The 20,186-nt window shown below is 42.6% G+C and overlaps 1 protein-coding gene across 1 annotated transcript in view; it reads right to left on the bottom strand.

Moving 5' to 3' along the window:
- Positions 1–20,186, bottom strand: part of DPYD (dihydropyrimidine dehydrogenase) — a 542,721-nt gene that overhangs the window by 135,006 nt on the left and 387,529 nt on the right. The window contains exons 15-16 of the mRNA XM_038414838.2: positions 10,037–10,105; positions 564–647 (exon numbers count right to left, since the gene is read on the bottom strand). Coding sequence (XP_038270766.1) covers positions 564–647; positions 10,037–10,105 — 153 coding nt within the window. The remainder of the gene's footprint in view (positions 1–563; positions 648–10,036; positions 10,106–20,186) is intronic.

The following is a 20,186-nucleotide window of genomic DNA, read 5'->3' as shown; positions in this document are numbered from 1 at the left end:
TAATCCTTCCAAGCCTAATTATTAAGTACTGAAAGCAGGGTTTTATAATGAAAAGTGTTGGACAACCCTTCTAGGTGGTACTACCAACCCCACCAATAATAAATATAGTTCAAATTCTTTTGCAATTTCCAAAATACAATTAAGGAATTAGGATCATATGCTAAAGAACATATAATACTATTTGTGTTGTGTTCCCTGTACCATATAATCACTATGAATTTAAACAGTTTGCACTGTGTAGTTCCAGAAGATATGGATCAACATTAATTAATAAGTAAAGACATTGCACTGAAAAATCAGCAAATTCTCTGCTTCTACAAACTATTTGTTTTAATATTGTTTTCTTTCAAATACAAATGTATTTTCATCCTCTATAAAACTAAACACTTTGTGTAATCTCAGCTTCTGTCACTTTCCACTTTTTAAGCACTATAAATATTTAAACAAGGTAGACCTGAAAATCTCAAACCAGTAATTTTCTCCGTATGTCTTTGCCCCTGAGGTATAACTATTAATGCACTAGCACTGCATTGACATAAAAGAGATAGCTATTAAAGTCCTACCTGCCCACAGGCCAGGCCCATGCCTCTCTCCCCCATGCCATGAGGACAGGATAAATTTAACTCCAGGGCATCTGCACCGGAAGCCTGTAAGACATGCACATACACATACACAAAGTTAATCATAAATTTTATACTCTTACATTCAGGTATTTTTGGAACTTGACACAGATCACTTATGTTAAATGCAAGATTCTTTTTCTGTCAACCTTTTTTTTTTGGTGTTTAATAATAAATAAATACAAGCTAGAGTTGTTTGGAAATATCTATCAGTCACTTAAGTGGAGAGACCATTATGAAAGGGTATTGTAGTGTTCTGAGGAAAAATCAGAAATTCAAAGTAAAAATTAAATTTATAAAGAAAAAAAGTAAATATTTTATTTAAATATAAATATTTAAGGACACTTCAAAACCCAATTTTTTTAGATTGTTTACTCATGTTGGAACGTGATTTTTATTTTTCAAATTTTCAGATTGCTGGGCTCAGAAAAAATGGGTAAGATATTGGAATATTTCTTTATGAGGGTGGGACAAAAATCAGGAATAGTTCTGGTATCATGAAAACCACAACAGCTATAAGAAATAACACTCAATAAACCAGATTTTTACATTTGAATCGGACAGAAAATGCATATATACAAAGATGATAGCTAATAGTTTATAGGGTGGCCTTTTACATCAAGTTCAAATAAATTTTTACTTATACAAGTGTATCAGCATAGAAAGCTTACACCTCAAAGGGTTTGGCATGGCTCAGATAATAAACACTCTAACATTTGGATGCTTTTCTGAATTCTACTGAAGCCTCTTGGTTCTACAAAATTAGTTGGGAAACTGTGCGATAACAGGTTTCCTTGTGGCATTTCAATACCTCTGCTGCTGTTCCTAGCTGAAACCTGGACAGGCAGCGGAATAAGAGGATGCATAATAATGAAAGTAAAGTTAATCAAACTTCAAATGTTAAAAAACACTGTGTTTAAGTTTGAGATATGCTGAAATTCAGGACAGTGCTCTTATTTTATCGTAACCAGTTTGCCCATCTGTATAACTGACTAAAACTGAAGAGGGACTAAAGGATCCATCATGATTAAATGAGATGCGCAGAAGAACTTTATTCAAAACTCAGCAAGAGTTTAGGGAAGTCACAATTCTGTAAAATGAAATCCATTATCTTCAGCTGAAGAAACTATTTATGCAGTTCTCAGTCTTAGGAACTCAGAACCTCTGCTCAGGTGCTGATAACTGCAGGAAGACCATCAGGAAAACTTCATTTTCTCTTGTTCAATTCCACTACTGTACAGCCTCTTTGCAGAAGAGTTTTGAACCTTTGTCCACAGGCAGAACATCATTGCAAAATTGGTTCTTCGTATTTGCCACCATGTGTCTGTTTCAGATTAACAGGAAGATTAATAGTTTTTAACTCTGATTTTATGTCACAGGGATACCTTAGCCCTGGAGCAGCATCTGGCAAATCAAAACAAAAACATACTACTAAATTACTGTGCTTCACCTCCTACTGTGTGGTTGTTACGGAATCCCCCACTACAACTATACTGAGCCCTATTAAGCACTACTTATACATTGCAACAATACATTTGTTGCCAACTGTGTCCACATATCTATTCAGGGGACACCGTCATAGGACCTAATCACATCAGCCACACTATCACAGTCTCGTTCACCTGCACATCTGCCAATGTGATATATGCCAGCAGCCCCTCTGCCATGTACATTGGTCAAACTAGACAGTTTCTACGTAAAAGAATAAATGGACACAAATCAGATGTCAAGAATTATACATTCAAAAACCAGTCGGAGAACACTTCAATCTCTTTGGTCACGCGAGTACAGACCTAAAAGCAGCAATTCTTCAGCAAAAAAACTTCAAAAACAGACTCCAGCGAGAGACTGCTGAATTGGAATTAACTTGCAAACTGGACACCATTAAATTAGGCTTGAATAAAGACTGGGAGTGGATGTGTCATTACATAAAGTAAAACTATTTCTCTGTGTTTATCCCCCCCACCCTCCACTGTGCCTCACATGTTCTTGTCAACTGCTGGAAATGGCCCACCTTGATTATCACTACAAAAGGTTTTCCCCCCCCCAACTCTCTTGCTGGTAATAGCTCACCTTTCCTGATCACTCTTGTTATAGTGTGTACGGTAACACCCATTGTTTCATGTTCTCTATGTATATAAATCTCCCCACTGTATTTTCCACTGCATGCATCCAATGAAGTGAGCTGTAGCTCACGAAAGCTTATGCTCAAATAAATTTGTTAGTCTCTAAGGTGCCACAAGTACTCCTTTTCTTTTTGAAGAATAGGTAGGGACTCTCGGAGGGGCAGGAGATGGAGGATAGTCCCTTGGTCTTTTGGATTTGTTGAAAGAGAGCCTACAATTAGTATAGAAAAATCTTAAACAAGCCTCTTAGCCTTATTTGAAGTTATATGTGCAACAACAAATTGTGAATAACATCACTATGATCCTAGGCAACCCTGTGTTCACACACTACACACAACTGCAATAAGTTTTGCACAAAATATGTGTTGTGAGATATCACTTGAAAATTAACACTACACTGGTCAATAATATCACTGTAAAATATGTGTAGCAATGTTGCATATGAAATTATGTATACTCATAATATTATGCTTTAAACTCTATGACTAAAAGGTGTTTAAACCAGGCACATCATGGGGAGTTGATAAACAGGGTTTCTGCAGACAAAGGAAAGAGGATAATAAGGTATGGCCCAAATTCATTGGGCCATTCATTTGTATTGGAGGAAGAGAGAGTTTGCATAGTAGCATCTACCAATGAGGAAGGAACCAGCATGGAGCTGTAGCTTCCAGACCCGATGGCTCCTTTACTCAGCATGAGCTAATGAACTTTATCTGTGGCTACCCTTCAGAAGAATACATTTCAAAGGTTCACTGAGCTATAAACAGAGGGGAGTGAACCCCTAGGTTATCCATCACTTTAAGGAGACAAAGAAACAAAGAAATTTGAACTCTGTGATGGGTACTGGCCAGACCGGCCAGTAAAACGCTTGAAAGCACTTTGATTGAGAGAAAAAACATCTTGAACAAAGACAGTAACTTGCTAGATTATGTTTTATACTTCTAGATCTGTTTTTCATTTTTATTTGCTATTCCTTTATTTCTTTTACTTGGTATCTCTTAATCCGTGATCTGTTGTTAATAAATTTCCATTGTAAATCATTAGTGTTGGCTAAACGCAGTAAAGCGTGTGATTTTAGTAAGCTGATAGGTTGGAATGTTATACAGCAGGGATGGGCAAACAATGGCCCACAGGCCGGATCCAGCCCTCAAGCTCCCACTGGGGAGTGGTGTCTGAGGCTTGCCCTGCACCAGTGCTCCTGCCAGGGAGCAGGGTCGGGGGGCTGCTCCATGCGGCTCCTGGAAACAGCAGCATTGCCCCCCCCAGCTCCTACATGCTCCAATGGCCCCCTCTGGAGCTCCAATGGGAGCTGCGGGGGTGGTACCTGCAGATGGGGCAGAGTGAGGAGCTGCCTGGCCACACCTCCACATAGGAGCTGGAGAAGGGACATGCTGCTGCTTCTGAGAACTGCTTGAGGTAAGCGCCGCCTGTATCCTGAGCCTCTCCCCATGCCCCAACCTCCTGCCCCAGCCCTGATCCCCCTCCCACCCTCTGAACCCCTCAATCCCAGCTCAGAGCATCCTCCTGAACCCCAAACCCCTCATCCGGAGCCCTCACCCCCATCGCACCCCACTCCTCCGCCTCATCCCAGAGCCCCCTCCTGTACCCTGACCTCCTTATTTCTGGCCCCACCCCAGAGCCTGCACCCCCAACTAGAGCTCTCACCCCCACCCCAATTTTGTGAGCATTCATGGCCCGCCGTACCATTTCTTTTCCCAGATGTGGCCCTTGGGCCAAAAAGTTTGCCCACCCCGTTATACAGTCTCTGTAGAGATAGTGAACCTAATACTTTTTCTGTAAGAGTCCAGTGAGAGGGTCTGGACCCTGCAGGAAGATGATGTGGGCAAGTTTCGGGCTTGAAAGGTACTAAGGTCAACCTGCAAGGAGTATTCAAGTGAACAAAGACAGGGTGAAGTTTGTGGGCTGCTGGCTGGCTGTTTGGGTCAGTTGCACAGTCACAAGACATCCAGGATTACAAAGCAGACATTGACTGAACCCCTTAGTAGCTTGGATAAACCCCCAAATGTCTCAATTACTAAAATGATCTATTTATAAAGATTATACCTGGTTCACGTTTTGTGTTGGCATGGAGAGGTGTTTAGTAGTTCAGTTTGCAACCTCTTCTCTATGCCTCAGACCTGATAATCTTGAAAACTTTGTTGGAATCAACCCTCTATAAACATTAAAATGGTGGTTAAACTAAATTCATGCATAATTTGTTCATCAGGAAAAGCTGATGTCTGCTTCCATTGATTAGTAGGAAGAAGGGAAGATACTTAAACATTTTTAGAAGCAATATATAATAGAAAGATGAAAACATGGGAGAAATCACAAAGAAATATTTATAATAAGCTACAAGGAAATTAAAAGGTCAGACACTATTTAAAGAATGTTCTTCTTCATAATAAATCAACCAAGTTCCCTCTTTGAGTTGATACTGTGAAATGCTCCAAAATCAGACACTAGCCACTGCACATTTAGACAACAAGTCAGAAAGAGGTTCAGTAGTTGCTGGTACACACAGATAACTCCTGTGCTCCGAAGACTAATCATGAAAGTTAGTGGTAAATATTTCCCAACTGCAGAAGTGGATTCCGTAACTATATATGCTGTACAATTGCTTGCATCAGGACATAGTGTTTGTTATTGACCTCAGAAATAAAAATAATTTAAGAGTAGAGAACAAGAAAAAGCCCATGCAAGGTCCAATTAAGAATAAATAATATTTCCCAAAATGTGTCGGACCTTTTCTTTAAGGTAATTAGCATAAATTAAAAATAAAAAAATACTGACAGAAATGATGACAGCAAACAAAAACATTTCATCTCCTCACCAAGTAACTCTGTCAGAGACCTCAAGACACAGTATTCATTCCCTTTGTCTTGTACTTACCCCAAAACTAGAATTCTGTTCTGCATTTACATTTTTTCTTACTGAACTGGAGTAACTTTTGCCTGCTGTGTGGCACGTTTAAGCAGCTTTGAATGAATGTGATCATGGGAAAAGCTATCCATCATTTTCATGAGCCTTCTACTTCCTAGTCAGCTCTGCAACTTGTGACTATGAACCTGTTGTGACTTTTGTTATTGGCTTCCATGACAAGCTGACCTTTAACATGAATAGGTCGGTCTCCTGTGGAGACAGAATTCACAACCTTCTGGGGCTTATGCACTCTGGAAGGCCACATTTATTATCTTCTGGATAGCGTCTTAAATATGGTACAGAAATATTACTGCATTTTATTATTTCATTATGCATGTCCATAACATGCTAGGTTCTTTCCAAGCTGCACACGTTAAGAAATACTTTGACCAGGTAAGTTATGTCACATTTTACAAAATATATTTATCCAACAACTCCATCGTTTCCAAAGTGCTATTGCTAATACAACTGCAGATTCAAAATGTGTCTTTTTTCAAATTGATAGCAATTACAGATTAAAAGAACACTAAGCATTTTTGCCTTATAGAAAAAAAAAGAAGAGGAGTAAGCAGCATGATAAAGCCATTCATCATAGTCAGTTTAAAAGTGGTAAAGCTCATGTCAAGCATGGATTCCACAAAAGATTTCATGGTCAATTAAATAAATACTGGTATAAAATGGACCTAGTGTTGAAGATCACAAAGCCAATTACTGATAATGTTTAATTTCACTTCCCTAAATCCCCAAAGTGATTTTTTTCTTCATAGGTTTAAAATGAGCAAAGGAAATAGAGAAGCATCATTCCAGATCACTCTAAGAGGCTTTAGAAGGCTTTGTGAAGAAAAACCAATTATATACATAGAATCTAGCTATATACATATATGCACACACACACACACACATATATACACTCATCAGGACCGTCTCTAGGCACCAGCAAAGCAAGCATGTGCTTGGGGTGGCACAATTCCAGGGGCGGCATTCCGGCCATCCTTATTTTTTATTTATTTTTTTGCTTGGGCAATTGCGCTCTCGAAGCTTGGGGGAGCAAAAAATCTAGAGCCGGCCCCAACACTCATAAACATATGCACTCCCCCAATTACTTACACGTGTGGTATTTATAATGTAATTAATTCTGATCTAAAGCTAAGAATAGGACTAGCTAATTGGTTTTTCTTCATGAAGGGCATTAAAGATTTGGAAATATACCTCTCTATTTCCTGTGGACATTGTAAACCTGTGAGAAAAAAATCTGTTTCATATTTAAAAATATGCTGTCTTAATCAAGTGTTTCTTATGATATTGAGACTTCAATCACCCTGATATCTGCTGGGAGAGCAATACAGCGGTGTACAGACAATCCAGGAAGTTTTTGGAAAGTGTAGGGGACAATTTCCTGGTGAAAGTGCTGGAGGAACCAACTAGGGGCAGAGCTTTTCTTGACCTGCTGCTCACAAACTGGGAAGAATTAGCAGGGGAAGCAAAAATGGATGGGAACCTGGGTGGCAGTGACCAGGAGATGGTCAAATTCAGGATCCTGACACACGGAGGAAAGGAGAGCAGCAGAATACGGACCCTGGACATCAGAAAAGCAGACTTTGACTCCCTCAGGGAACTGATGGGCAGGATACCCTGGGAGAATAACATGAGGGAGAAAGGAGTCCAGGAGAGTTGGCTGTATTTTAAAGAATCCTTATTGAGGTTACAGGGACAAACCATCCCGATGTGTAGAAAGAATAATAAATATGGCAGGCGACCAGCTTGGCTTAACAGTGAAATCCTTGCTGATCTTAAACACACAAAAAAAGCTTACAAGAAGTGGAAGATTGGACAAATGACCAGGGAAGAGTATAAAAATATTGCTCGGGCGTGCAGGAGTGAAATCAGGAAGGCCAAATCACACCTGGAGTTGCAGCTAGCAAGAGATGTTAAGAGTAACAAGAAGGGTTTCTTCAGGTATGTCAGCAACAAGAAGAAAGTCAAGGAATGGGCCCCTTACTGAATGAGGGAGGCAACCTAGTGACAGAGGATGTGGAAAAGGCTAATGTATTCAATGCTTTTTTTGCCTCTGTCTTGACGAACAAGGTCAACTCCCAGACTGCTGCACTGGGCAGCACAGAATGGGGAGGAGGTGACCAGCCCTCTGTGGAGAAAGAAGTGGTTCGGGACTATTTAGAAAAGCTGGACGAGCACAAGTCCATGGGGCTGGATGCGCTGCATCAGAGAGTGCTAAAGGAGTTGGCGGATGTGATTGCAGAGCCATTGGCCATCATCTCTGAAAACTCATGGCCATCGGGGGAAGTCCAGGATGACTGGAAAAAGGCTAATGTATTGCCCATCTTTAAAAAAGGGAAGGAGGAGGATCCTGGAAACTACAGGACAGTCAGCCTCACCTCAGTTCCTGGAAAAATCATGGAGCAGGTCCTCAAGGAATCAATTCTGAAGCACTTAGAGGAGAGGAAAGTGATCAGGAACAGTCAGCATGGATTCACCAAGGACAAGTCATGCCTGATTATCTAATTGCCTTCTATGATGAGATAACTGGCTCTGTGGATGAAGAGAAAGTAGTGGACATGTTGTTCCTTGACTTTCAGAAAGCTTTTGACATGGTCTCCCACAGTATTCTTGCCGGCAAGTTAAAGAAGTATGGGCTGGATGAATGGACTATAAGGTGGATAGAAAGTTGGCTAGATCATCGGGCTCAATGGGTAGTGATAAATGGCTCCATGTCTAATTGGCAGCCGGTATCAAGTGGAGTGCCCCAAGGGTTGGTCCTCGAGCCGGTTTTGTTCAATATCTTCAAAAATGATCTGGAGGATGATGTGGATTGCACCCTCAGCAAGTTTGCAGATGACACTAAACTGGGAGGAGAGGCAGATACGCTGGAGGATAGGGATAGGATACAGAGGGCCCTAGACAAATTAGAGGATTGAGCCAAAAGAAATCTGATGAGGTTCAACAAGGACAAGTGCAGAGTCCTGCACTTAGGACGGAAGAATCCCATGCACCACTACAGAGTAGGGACCGAATGGCTCAGCAGCAGTTCTGCAGAAAAGGATCTAGGGGTTACAGTGGATGAGAAGCTGGATATAAGTCAACAGTGTGCCCTTGTTGCCAAGACGGCCAATGGCATTTTGGAATGTATAAGTAGGGGCATTGCCAGCAGATCGAGGGATGTGGTCGTTCCCCTCTATTCAACATTGGTGAGGCCTCATCTGCAGTACTGTGTTCAGTTTTGGGCCCCACACTACAAGAAGGATGTGGAAAAATTGGAAAGAGTCCAGCGGAGGGCAACAAAAATTATTAGGGGACTGGACACATGACTTATGAGGAGAGGCTGAGGGAACTGGGATTGTTTAGTCTGCGGAAGAGAAGAATGAGGGGGGATTTGATAGCTGCTTTCAACAACCTGAAAGGGGGTTCCAAAGAGGATGGATCTAGACTGTTCTCAGTGGTAGCAGATGACAGAACAAGGAGTAATGGTCTCAAGTTGCAGTGGGGGAGGTTTAGGTTGGATATTAGGAAAAAATGTTTTCACTAGGAGAGTGGTGAAACACTGGAATGCGTTACCTAGGGAGGTGGTGGAATCTCCTTCCTTAGAGGTTTTAAAGGTCAGGCTTGACAAAGCCCTGGCTGGGATGATTTAGTTGGGGATTGGTCCTGCTTTGAGCCGGGGGTTGGACTAGATGACCTCCTGAGGTCCCTTCCAACCCTGATATTCTATGATTCTATGATATTCACCATGGACATAAATATATTTAATAGCCTTTTTTCCTTCAAATTGAAATACAAATTTCAGGCATATGGTTGGTTGTTTGCATTTATGCAAGATTGGATTTATATTACAGAAAACCTGCTGACTGCTATTATATACAATGGCTTTCTTTGCTATCATTTTGGCAAGTCTGTATTAAAACTAGAATAGCATTAAATGAGTCTTTTATACTTTAAATATTCAAGAGGTTTATATTCAAAATTTCTTCTGGTGCTGTCAAACTAGTGTGCCTGTAGTCAAGGTAAGATCAAGTTAGGCTCTCAAAGGTAGAATTAAATTTTATCAGGACATTCATCATAATATACAGTTTGCTTAAAATGCAAATAAAAAGTATGTGGATTCAGAGACTAAAGGCTTTTCAGGTCGTGTGTAAAAATCCAAGGGACGGCTTTTATGGAATAGCTGTTCTTTAAATTTACACTTCCTTCATTTTAATGAAAATACAGAACAAACAAATTATGATGGACATGCTTTAAATGTTCATTTTTTACTTTGAATCTATTTCTTCTGTAGAGATTCTTATTGCAGCTCTTTATTTAAGAGGAAGAAAAATAAGACAAAAGAGATGAGGAAACGTATTATGGAACCATTACCTCAGCCATTTTTGAAAGTTCAGTCCAGTCATCCTTGTTGTAGCTGCACATGATACTGGCAATTACAATCTGAAAAGAAAATACATACAATAATTTGTAAGCTGCTATATATGTGAATTATACCTACTATATATAATGACAAAGAATCCTGTTGTACTTCCAACCAGTAACTATTATAGCACTATATCTGCATATCCAAATCACTGAAGGCAAAACAGATCCACAGATTATCAATGTTTTCAGTATTAAAAAACAATTATTCAGCAAAGCTGGCAATACTACACAACCTTAATTTTACAGTAGTTTACATTGTCATCAACATATAGAGTCCAATTCTGCTCCCAAACAGTCAATGAGACAGAAGCAGGCCTAAGCACGGTATCTTACAGGCGCATTACCGAACCTAGCTGTTTACTGGGGACAAAACTGTAATTTTAACAGTTTATTATTACTTACTATATCAACAGTATTCTAGGAACTTTACAGATAGGTAAGAAGACATGTTTCTGCTCCAAAGAGTTAACAATCTAGATTGGCAGCACAGAAATTCAAAACTCCCATTGATGTTAATGAAGCTAGGATTTGACCCAGGGTTGAGGGGATGTAACGCTGATATTCACTATATGTTTGAGTAGCTCCACCAAATATACGTTTTTAAAATGTCTGGATCTTCTAATCTCTAGTTTAATCCCCCCCCCCCCCCCCCCCGTGAAGGGAAGAGAGGGGATAGCAGGCCATTCAGAGTAAGTTTGTTTTAATGAGGGAAAGGCAGTAGGAAAGAGTGTTACTCATGCATAAAGTTACAAAAAGCCTAAAGTCTTTGCAGAATTGGGGTCTAATTTATTGTTCACTTTCACCTCCTGGCAATTTTCAGTGCTATTGTTTCCAGGTTTCTCCCTCTAAGATTATTTGCATTCTTTTTCCTGAAGACGATTTGGCTTTCATTTTTCCAAGGTGAATTTCATTTATTTTCTGGCCATTGTTGCAGTCTCTCAAGGTCTTTGTCTGTTATTTCTCTTTCCTCCCTGTTGTTCTCTACACCTCTCAGTTTTTGTATCTGTGAATATAATTAAGTGCTGATTATCTCAGCTTCCAGATCATTAAAGGTTTAAAATAAAACTGGATCTAACATGTCGTCTCTGATACTCCAGCTAGATACCTCTCTCTAACTCAATACATTGTTGGTATGGGCCTTCAGCCAATTTCCAATTTATGTGACGGTATCCAGTGAACTGATACTAGCAGACAGAATCTGCCCTGGACTGCCAGATCTTAGGAGACTCCATCATATACTTTGAGGGACATCAGAAGAATGAGGGTGTCATATTTTCTGCTGGCATAAATCACTGAAGTCAATAGAGTTACACCAGCAGAGAATTTAGCCCAAGAGACCCTACAGAGGGCAGAAATATAGGAAGAGGTTAGAAGGAAAAAAGCAGAATTGAAGAGAAACATGGCATTCAAGTTAAAAAGTCCATTGAGGCAGGATTAGTCAGAGAAATTACAGAAAGATAGTGGTGGACTATTTTGTGTACAAAAGGACAGCCATAGATAGTAAAGAAGATACATTTTTTTAATGTTTAAGACAGTTTGAGATGTAGCTTTGTTCAGAGGTAGGATTGATGTTTGGGCTGGATCTTTTACTGATCTGAACCATTTTGGTCATCTCTGTATCTGGGATAAGAATAGCATTTGGATTCTGTGGGCAAAATCCTTCCCTCAGCAAAGGCTATGGTGGTCAGATTTTATTACTTGTTTACTTGTGAGGGAGATGTTTAAAAAGTCTCTTTTTAAAAAAAAACACCATAAGAACAGCCATACTGGGTCAAACCAAAGGTCCATTTAGCCCAATATCCTGTCTTCCAACAGTGGCCAATACCAGGTGCTTCTGAGGGAATGAGCAGAACAGATAATCATGAAGTGATCCATCCCTTCTCACCCATTCCCAGCTTCTGGCAAACAGAGGCTAGGGACACCATCCCTGCCCATCCTGGCTAATAGCCATTGATAGACCTATCCTCCATGAATTTATCTAGTTCCCTCTGTGCAAATTTGACGGTTGGAAAATATGTGGAAGACGAGATATTTAAGCTCTCCAGGGAAGTGGGGGAAAGGAGCAGGAGAAACAATGATCACAGTTCCATGGAAAATAAAAAGAGTTGCCCAAAGAACAATTCAACTGCCAAAAGCAGTTTCATGCTTTTATAATGAAGAAATGTGAAATATAAATCTCTCTTTTTCTTCAATAAAAATGAAAAACTGCATTGTTCTAAAGAGTTGTTTTTGTTTTTTTCCTTTTTCTGGCAAAATAAAAGTTTTTGAAGTACGATATTTCTCCTATTAATATATTAAAGGTATATATCTTTAGTTGCATACCTACTAGCATAAATATAAAAAACGAATTCTTGATTAAACATGTGCAGTCACAGTTGAAGTGTTTTATTGCACCCCTTAAAATATATGAGAGGAATAACATGTCAATTTCTATTAATGAAATTCCTTTATAACACATTTTTTAAAAAAGCAAAAATCTTTATATAGTTACAGGACAGGAAGTTCTATGGCCTGTATTATTCCAGAGTTTAGACTCGATGATCACAATTGTCCTTTCTGGTACTGAAATCTATGAACTCTATTTCATAAGCATTTAAGCTATCTTGGAAAACTCAAGATGACTTAAGTGCTTATAAAACAAACATCAAAAAGAATAAATACTTTTTAACAAGGCAGTTTTTTGTATTAAATATCCAAGAGCATCAAAACTTGAAGCTCATTGTGTTTCATACTTCATTATGAAAACTAAGTTTAGGAAAGTATGTATATATTCAGAAACTGAAGCATAAAGAACTGTATAAGAGCTGCACTGGCTAGATGCTGGCCAAGAATCCATGTCTTGTGAAATTTCCAATTTCTGGAAGCTGACTAAAACAGAAAGATATCCTGACAACATGAAATTTAAAAAAAAAATTTTTTACATTCTGGAGTCACAATCTGAAGTACATTGGAAATCTAGGAAACAATTCAAGTTCAACTTAAACTATTATTTTTTTTAGCAGGGAAAAGCTGTAGAGCAACAAAGGTGAATAAGTATAATTATAAGTAGATGAGTTAGATTTCCTCAAGTGTTATTAATGAATTCTGAAAATTCTACTGGGAATATACGAAGAAGGAGGAACAAGATATATGGTGTTTCAAGGAGCTGTTAATTAAGAAAACATAGAATCATAGATGATTCGGGTTGAAAGAGACCTCAGGAGGTCATCTAGTCCGACCCAGTGGTGAGCTGGAGCTGGTCTGCGCGAAACGATTGTTAAATTTAGAAGCAATTTTAGAACTGGTTGTTAGGGTTCCCTGAGCTCCTGGCCGGGGAGGCTTCCCCAGTCCCTCCCCTGCCTTCCCCCCTCTCACAGAGCCTCAGCATGCGGCGCCACCAGCGCCAGCGCTCTGGACGGCTCCTGGGCAGCTCTGCAGTGCCTGCCGCTTTGAGCAGCATGGTAAGGGGATGGGGCTGTGAGCTCTAGCGGGCCGTGCGGCATCCATACATGCTGCCCTGAGCAGCATGGTAAGGGGGCTGGGCTGGGCTGGGGCTGGGAGGAGAGGTTGGATAAGGAGCAGGGAGCGGTTGGAGGGGGTGGAGGTTCTGGGGGGGCGTCAGGGATGGGGTGGGGTTGGGTAGGCAGTCGCCGCCCCAGAAAGTCCCAGCCAGACTGGGGCTCGGCTGGGGCAGCCCCATAGGCCAAGGGGGCCCCGACTTGCGGCGCTAGGGAGGGTGCATGATGTAGGACTCAGTGTTATAGAAGGGGGCTTTTGGAGACAGAGCTGGCTCTAGGCACCAGCAAAACAAGCAGGTGCTTGGGGTGGCACATTTCTAGGGGCGGCATTCCAGTGCCGGTCATAGAGCCCCTAGAAATGTGCCCCCGTCGCCCCAGCTCGTGTCTGCTCTGCCTCCGCCTGCTCCCCTGAGCATGCCGCCGCTGCTCCGCTTCTCTCCCCTCCCTCCCAGGCTTGCCACAGGTGAAACAGCTGTTTCGCGCAGCAAGGCAGGGAGAAGCCGAGCAGTGGCGCGGTCGGGGGAGGCAGCAGTGGTGGAGTGGAGATGAGCTGGGGTGGGGAGCGGTTCCTCTATCCCCCCCCGTTATTTCCTGTGCTCCCCCCACCCACCCTTGCTCACCTCCGCTCCACCTACTCCCCTGAAAGCGCTGCCTCTCCCTCGCCTGAGAGGGAGGAGGGAGAAGCGGAGCTGTGGCATGTTCAGGGGAGCAGGCAGAGCAGAGGTGAGTTAGGGCAGGGGTAGTGGGGGGAAGCCATAGGGAGCATTGGGGGTGGGGGAAATGCAGCATGCCCGGGGGAGGAGGCAGGGTCGGGGATTTGGGGAAGGGGTTGGAAAGGGGCGGAGCAGGGAGTGGGGGGGCATGAAAAAAAAGCAGGGGCAGCCAAAAATTTTTTGCTTGGGGCGGCAAAAATCCTAGAGCTGGCCCTCGTTGGAGAAGGGGCTTGGTGCTAGAGGGGGGTGCATGAAGCAGCACCGTTTGGGGGGCATGGGCTATGGAAGGGCTGCGAGGCCCCACGTCCTGTCTCGGGGCAGGGGCCGCGCTGCGGCTGGTACCTGCGCTGCGCAGCCATCCAAGCAGCCGCTCCACGGCCCCACGCACAGAGGCCGATCCGATGCCTCCTCGCTCAGCAGCCGCAGCCAAGCTTCATGCTGCTTCCTGTCCACCCCAGGAAGCGCAACCAGCTGCGCTGGACAGGGAGATCAGGCACCATGTGTCGGGGCGCCACGTAGGGCAGGGGAGCCAGGCCCCTGGCAGCAGCAGCCTCCTCTGCCCCAGGAGCTGGGCAGGGCCAGCTGGTGCCATGGCTGGGGGCTGCCTTGGGTATGCTGGGGCAAGCCCTCCTCCTTCCCCCAGTCTCTCCCACTCCTGCGCTGTGGGGCTGTCCAACCTCTGCCACTTGGGGGCGCTCACATCTCACGGTGGGGAGTCAGGCAGACAGCAGCCTTTGCCTGCAGGGAGCCGCCACCCCACATGCCTGGAGTGACCTCACTGATACAAGAGCTGCAGGACTCCTGCACCACCAACAGGCACCTGGGATGGAGAACGTGCCTGGGGAGGGCAGGGGAGCAGGACAGAGCCTGGGGGGAAGGATGGAGCCTGGGGGTGGGGGTGGGAGAGGGCAGGACAGAGGCACATCCCTTAAATCAGAACTTTTCATAGGGAACCGGTTGTTAAGATTTTGGCAGCTCATCACTGGTCCAACCCCCTGCTCAAATCAGGACTAACCCCAACTAAATCATCCCAGCCAGGGCTTTGTCAAGCTAGGCCTTAAAAAGCTCTAAGGATGGAGATTCCACCACCTCCCTAGGTAACCCATTTTTCAGTGCTTCACCACCCTCCTACTGAAGTAGTTTTTATTTCTAATATCTAAGCTAGACCTCCCCTAGTGCAACTTGAGACCATTGCTCCTTGTTCTGTCAGATGCCACCACTGAGAAACAGCCTAGCTCCATCCTCTTTTGAACCCCCCCGTCAGGTAGTTGAAGGCTGCTATCAAATCCCCCCTCTTCTCTTCTGCAGACTAAATAAGCCCAGTTCCCTCAGCCTCTCCTCATAAGTCATCAGCCTCAGCTCCCTAATCATTTTCATTGCCCTCTGCTGGACTCTCTCCAATTTGTCCACATCCTTTCTGTAGTTGGGGGCCCAAAACTGGAAGCAATACTCCAGATGTGGCCTCACCTGTGCCAAATGGAGGGGACATGTTTATTAAATAATGATTAATGTTAGTATTCATATTTAAAATTATGTATGTATCTGTCTAACATAGTGGATAATGGTAATAATAATATAGTTCAGGGATCGGCAACCTTTCGCATGCAGCCTGTCAGGGAAAGCCGCTGGTGGGCCGGGACAGTTTGTTAACCTGCAGCATTTGCAGGTTCAGCCGATCGCAGCTCCCACTGGCCACGGTTCGCCGTTCTAGGCCAATGGGGGCTGCAGGAAGCAGTGCAGGCTGAGGGACGTGCTGCGCACTGCTTCACGCAGCCCCCATTGGCCTGAAACAGCGAACTATGGCCAGTGGGAGATGCGATCGGCCGAACCTGCGGACACGGCAGGTAAACAAACCATCCCGGCCCACCAGTGGCTTTCCCTGACGGCTCATGTGCCAAAGGTTGTCGATCCCTGATATCGTTGAAAGCAGAAATTGCATTTCCACTGTAAATGTTCTTGTGAAAAATATAATGAAAAAGTTTTTAAAATAATATTTTTGTTTTATTCTCTTTTTCCTAATGTTCTCTTACAACTTGAAATTAAAACTGATTTTCTTATTTCAAACCCAATTGTCCACTTTTGTAAACAGTCCTTACTCAAGGGACTACTCCCTCAGATGAGACTGTGACAAATAATATGAGAGCTACTCTTGTAGGCAACGATTTATCCTTTTTCATTTGATAAATATTGCTTTTTCTGCATTTCTAATGCAGCACGGGGCAAGATTTCTCAGTTTTGTTTAAATCCTTTCTTTCGTTCATCAGCATCAGTGATACTAGTACAGCTCTGGGAACAGGGTTCATTACTTAACTTGTGTTCCTTCTACTAGCATTCTCACAAAAAAGCCTCTGTAGTTAGGCTAATTTCACTTGATATCAATAACCAAATCTTGTTTTAATAGCCAGGTAGGGCACTTTGGTGATGTCAGAGGCATGTATTCATGCCCAACAACACAGGGCTGGGAATTTATCAAGAAAATGCAGAGTAAAACCCATACACTTACTATATACAATGGATGGAAAATAAGGAAAGTGAAAAGGACAAAGGGTAAAAATCATTCCTTTCATTTTTTTAGTGTAAAATAATATACCCATTAATTGCAAATTTATCAATCCTCTCCTCCCTGTTCTAGCACTTATAGACTATTGACCTCTAAAATGCCAGTTTGAAAAAGTATATGAACCTGCAGAGCAATTTCCTACAAACATATCTTTAGAATTTAAGCATCCAATGACAATTTTCAAAAAATTTGTAAAGGTAGAGTGACGCGCAGCCTAGACCTTGTCTCCCAAGGACCAGCTCAGAATGAATTTTTATATTTGAGTCCTGTCAGGAGTCCAGAAAAGAGAATTCATAAGAGAAATACAGAGAAAACTTTAATTGTGATTATTTGAACAATGGTTTTGAGATAAATCTTAGGCCAAGTCTTGCTCACCTTACTTACATAAGTAGTCTATTGACTAACTAATAGAGCATTGTTCTGGGCCAAGGTGCTCGAAGCACCACAGGCCTGGCAGAAGTACTTTGAGAAAAAACGAGGCTTACACACAGCTGTGAGTTATTGGCTTTATTGAAGGTTAGTGATTTACCCGCAACGGGGACTTCAAGCGTTGCAGTTACGAAGGCGGGGAACCCAGCACACTGGAGCTCTGCCTGAGATGGAGTCCAACGGAGGGGCAGACAGTCAGTGTTAATAAGCACTATACAAAAACAGCTTATAAGTATAGAATTAGGTATTTTTTAAAGAGGGGGGCTTTTTGCTACCTGGCGAAGAGCCATGCAAAGCAGCTATGTTTTTTAATAACTATTTATATTTTATAATAAAAGAAGCTGTGTCCTTTGGCTCGAGAAAGCAGAAATTTCCTAGCTAAGCCATAAAGTTTTTCACAGTTTTTTACACTTTTTTTTTTGCTTTCTTAAGCAATGTTAACGACTATGAGAATACAGTGCGGAGGGGAAACCGCGCACAGCACTGGGAGACTAGGCCACGGCCGCAAAGGCAGCAAAAAATACAAGCCAAGAAGACGGAACGAATACATAGACGCGACTACATTGTATTGAGTGGGACCTAAAGCATACAAATTTGTATATGTAATAATTTTATTAATTGTTTTTAGTAAGGAATAGTGCTGGACGAGGGTCAGGTTTGTGCAGACGCCGATGAAACAGGTTTTCATCACGGCACCCACGGCATACGTACGCGGTAAGAAAATGACGTTGCATTAACAGCACTTTGGGCTAACATTAACCAGGTATTTACGGAGGAGGTGGTAGCTCTTGCAGTGGTGAATTTTATAAGGAGCACTGCAACAAACGGGAGAGCGAGACCATGCAGGGATAGTCTTCCCCTTCTGGGAGTATGTATGCCCATCCTTCTCCGGTGATGAGGACTACGGCAGCTTGCGATTCTTGCTGCGGTACCGTTCTCCACACGTTAGCCAATACGTGCCACTCAGTCTCGCTTGGGATGCTGGTTTTTAGACTTACGGGAAGTAAAGGGAACAGATTACACAGGGCTTTTTCTTGCTTTTATTGCATTGGCCGCTGTATTTCAGTGGGCCTTGGAGGTTTTAGCCTTTGTGTGGGCGTCTGTACCCTCAAGTCTAGGAAGCATGTCAGGAGCCATTCTTTGCCAGAGTAATGATTCATGGAGGGCCACTACAAGCTGGTGCAACTCAGAACATCCCTTATTTGCTCTAAGTTGCATGAAGTACCAGTGTCAGAATTGTGGTGGTGAAAAGGTGCTGTAGTGATGTGGCTAGAGTAGCGCCCCCTTGTGGACCTTTCAGATGCCCTGATGAGATCATGGATCTCCACAGGGAGGTGACGCGGGGAAGGGGAGAGAAGAAGTCACTATCTCCAGTGTCCATTGCGATGGGCTCTGGTCCATTAGCTAATTGTTCCTTCAGTCCTATTCTCTTCTGCAGGACTGGAGGGGCTTAGCCCTGAAATGCTCTAAAACAAAAAGCAAACCCAACTCAATACTGGGCCTCCCACCAGTCTTTCTGTGAGGCGTCCCTGCCCTTTCCTTTGGGCTCAGTTCCCAAACAGTCTCTTACCCATGTGTCACTTGCTCCTTGGGGTCTAACTGCTCCTCCCCAGTGGATGCTTGGACTAGCAGGCTCATATCTCCATAACTTGGCAAGCAAAGCTCCCTTTAAGCAAAGATGCAGAGCTCTAGCTTCCTTCCTAGTCAGCTCTGAACTTATCCAGGCTCTCTCCTTTTATTCCCCCCTCCAGGCTTGGCACTGGCTGCAGATACAGCAGTGGCGGGGCTAGCTGGCCCCATCGGCTCTCCTTAACCCCTTCTCTGCTGGTGTGGGAGTGCCTTAAATTTTTTCCCATATGAATTTGGCCCATTAAACTCAAGGTTTTCCCCCCCAAACTGCTGTGAATTCTTCAGGTATAGCTCATCACTTTGGTGGAAAAAAAATACTAATCAAACTGGAATGAATGTGTCATATGTTAGCAATTTGTCAAAGATTTGTCAGACTATCATGCTGCTTTCTATTATTATGTCTTATTTGCTCTACAGGAGCATCTAGCAGTACCACTCATAGACCAGAATCCCATTCTGCTAAGTGCTGTACAAACATAGAAGAAAAAGACAGTCGCTGCCCTAAAGAGCTTACTATCAAAGCATATGGCAAGAGACAAGTGAATACAGACAGACAGACAAGTGGGAGCGCAAAATGAAACAATGAGACAATAAATAAATAATTGCAGCTTCCTATTTCCAAATCATTGATTTGGATAATTTTTTTTACTCTCCACCTTGCCTCTTCATCAGGCTCTTGGAGTCTCACCTGTTTCCATCTGCTGTACAAAATTCTTTTGTGCACAGCTGCATGGAATCTTACAATCTGAATTGCTAGTTTATACAATGAAAAAGTTTCTAAAATACATCTCACCAGAAAGAATATTCTGTTTACAATAAATATTACACACACACTTAAATGTACAGTAGTGAAAAATAATCAGTGTACAACAGATGTGTTCTTGTTAAAAACTACTTTTAGGAGCCAGTTAAATTGTGTTGCCTTGTAGACCTGTCCAGGTTTTTATTTTACTTTGATTTTTCATTGCAGTTTTTGATTTGTTGCAGAACAGGAATAAAAATAAGCTTCTTATTAAAAACTACCTAGAATAGCAAATCCCATGCAATAAGAGCATTAACAATTGTAAACCCTGTCATGTCTCTGAGAAGCAGAGGAATTATCTTGTTATCAATTTAATAATGGAACATTGAAGTAAATGATGCCATCCACTGACACCAGTAACACTCTCTCTCCTGGGAAATTCATGTCTGTAGGAACTGTCAATCTAGATGGATATGGACATATTAAACATTGTACCTTCAGTCCATAAATCTATTCTTTCTATGCT

Source organism: Dermochelys coriacea, chromosome 8 (genome assembly GCF_009764565.3).
Source record: "Dermochelys coriacea isolate rDerCor1 chromosome 8, rDerCor1.pri.v4, whole genome shotgun sequence".
Lineage (NCBI taxonomy): Eukaryota > Metazoa > Chordata > Testudines > Dermochelyidae > Dermochelys > Dermochelys coriacea.
Note: the sequence above shows the minus strand (reverse complement) of the source record. Positions and strands in the feature narration are given on the sequence as shown.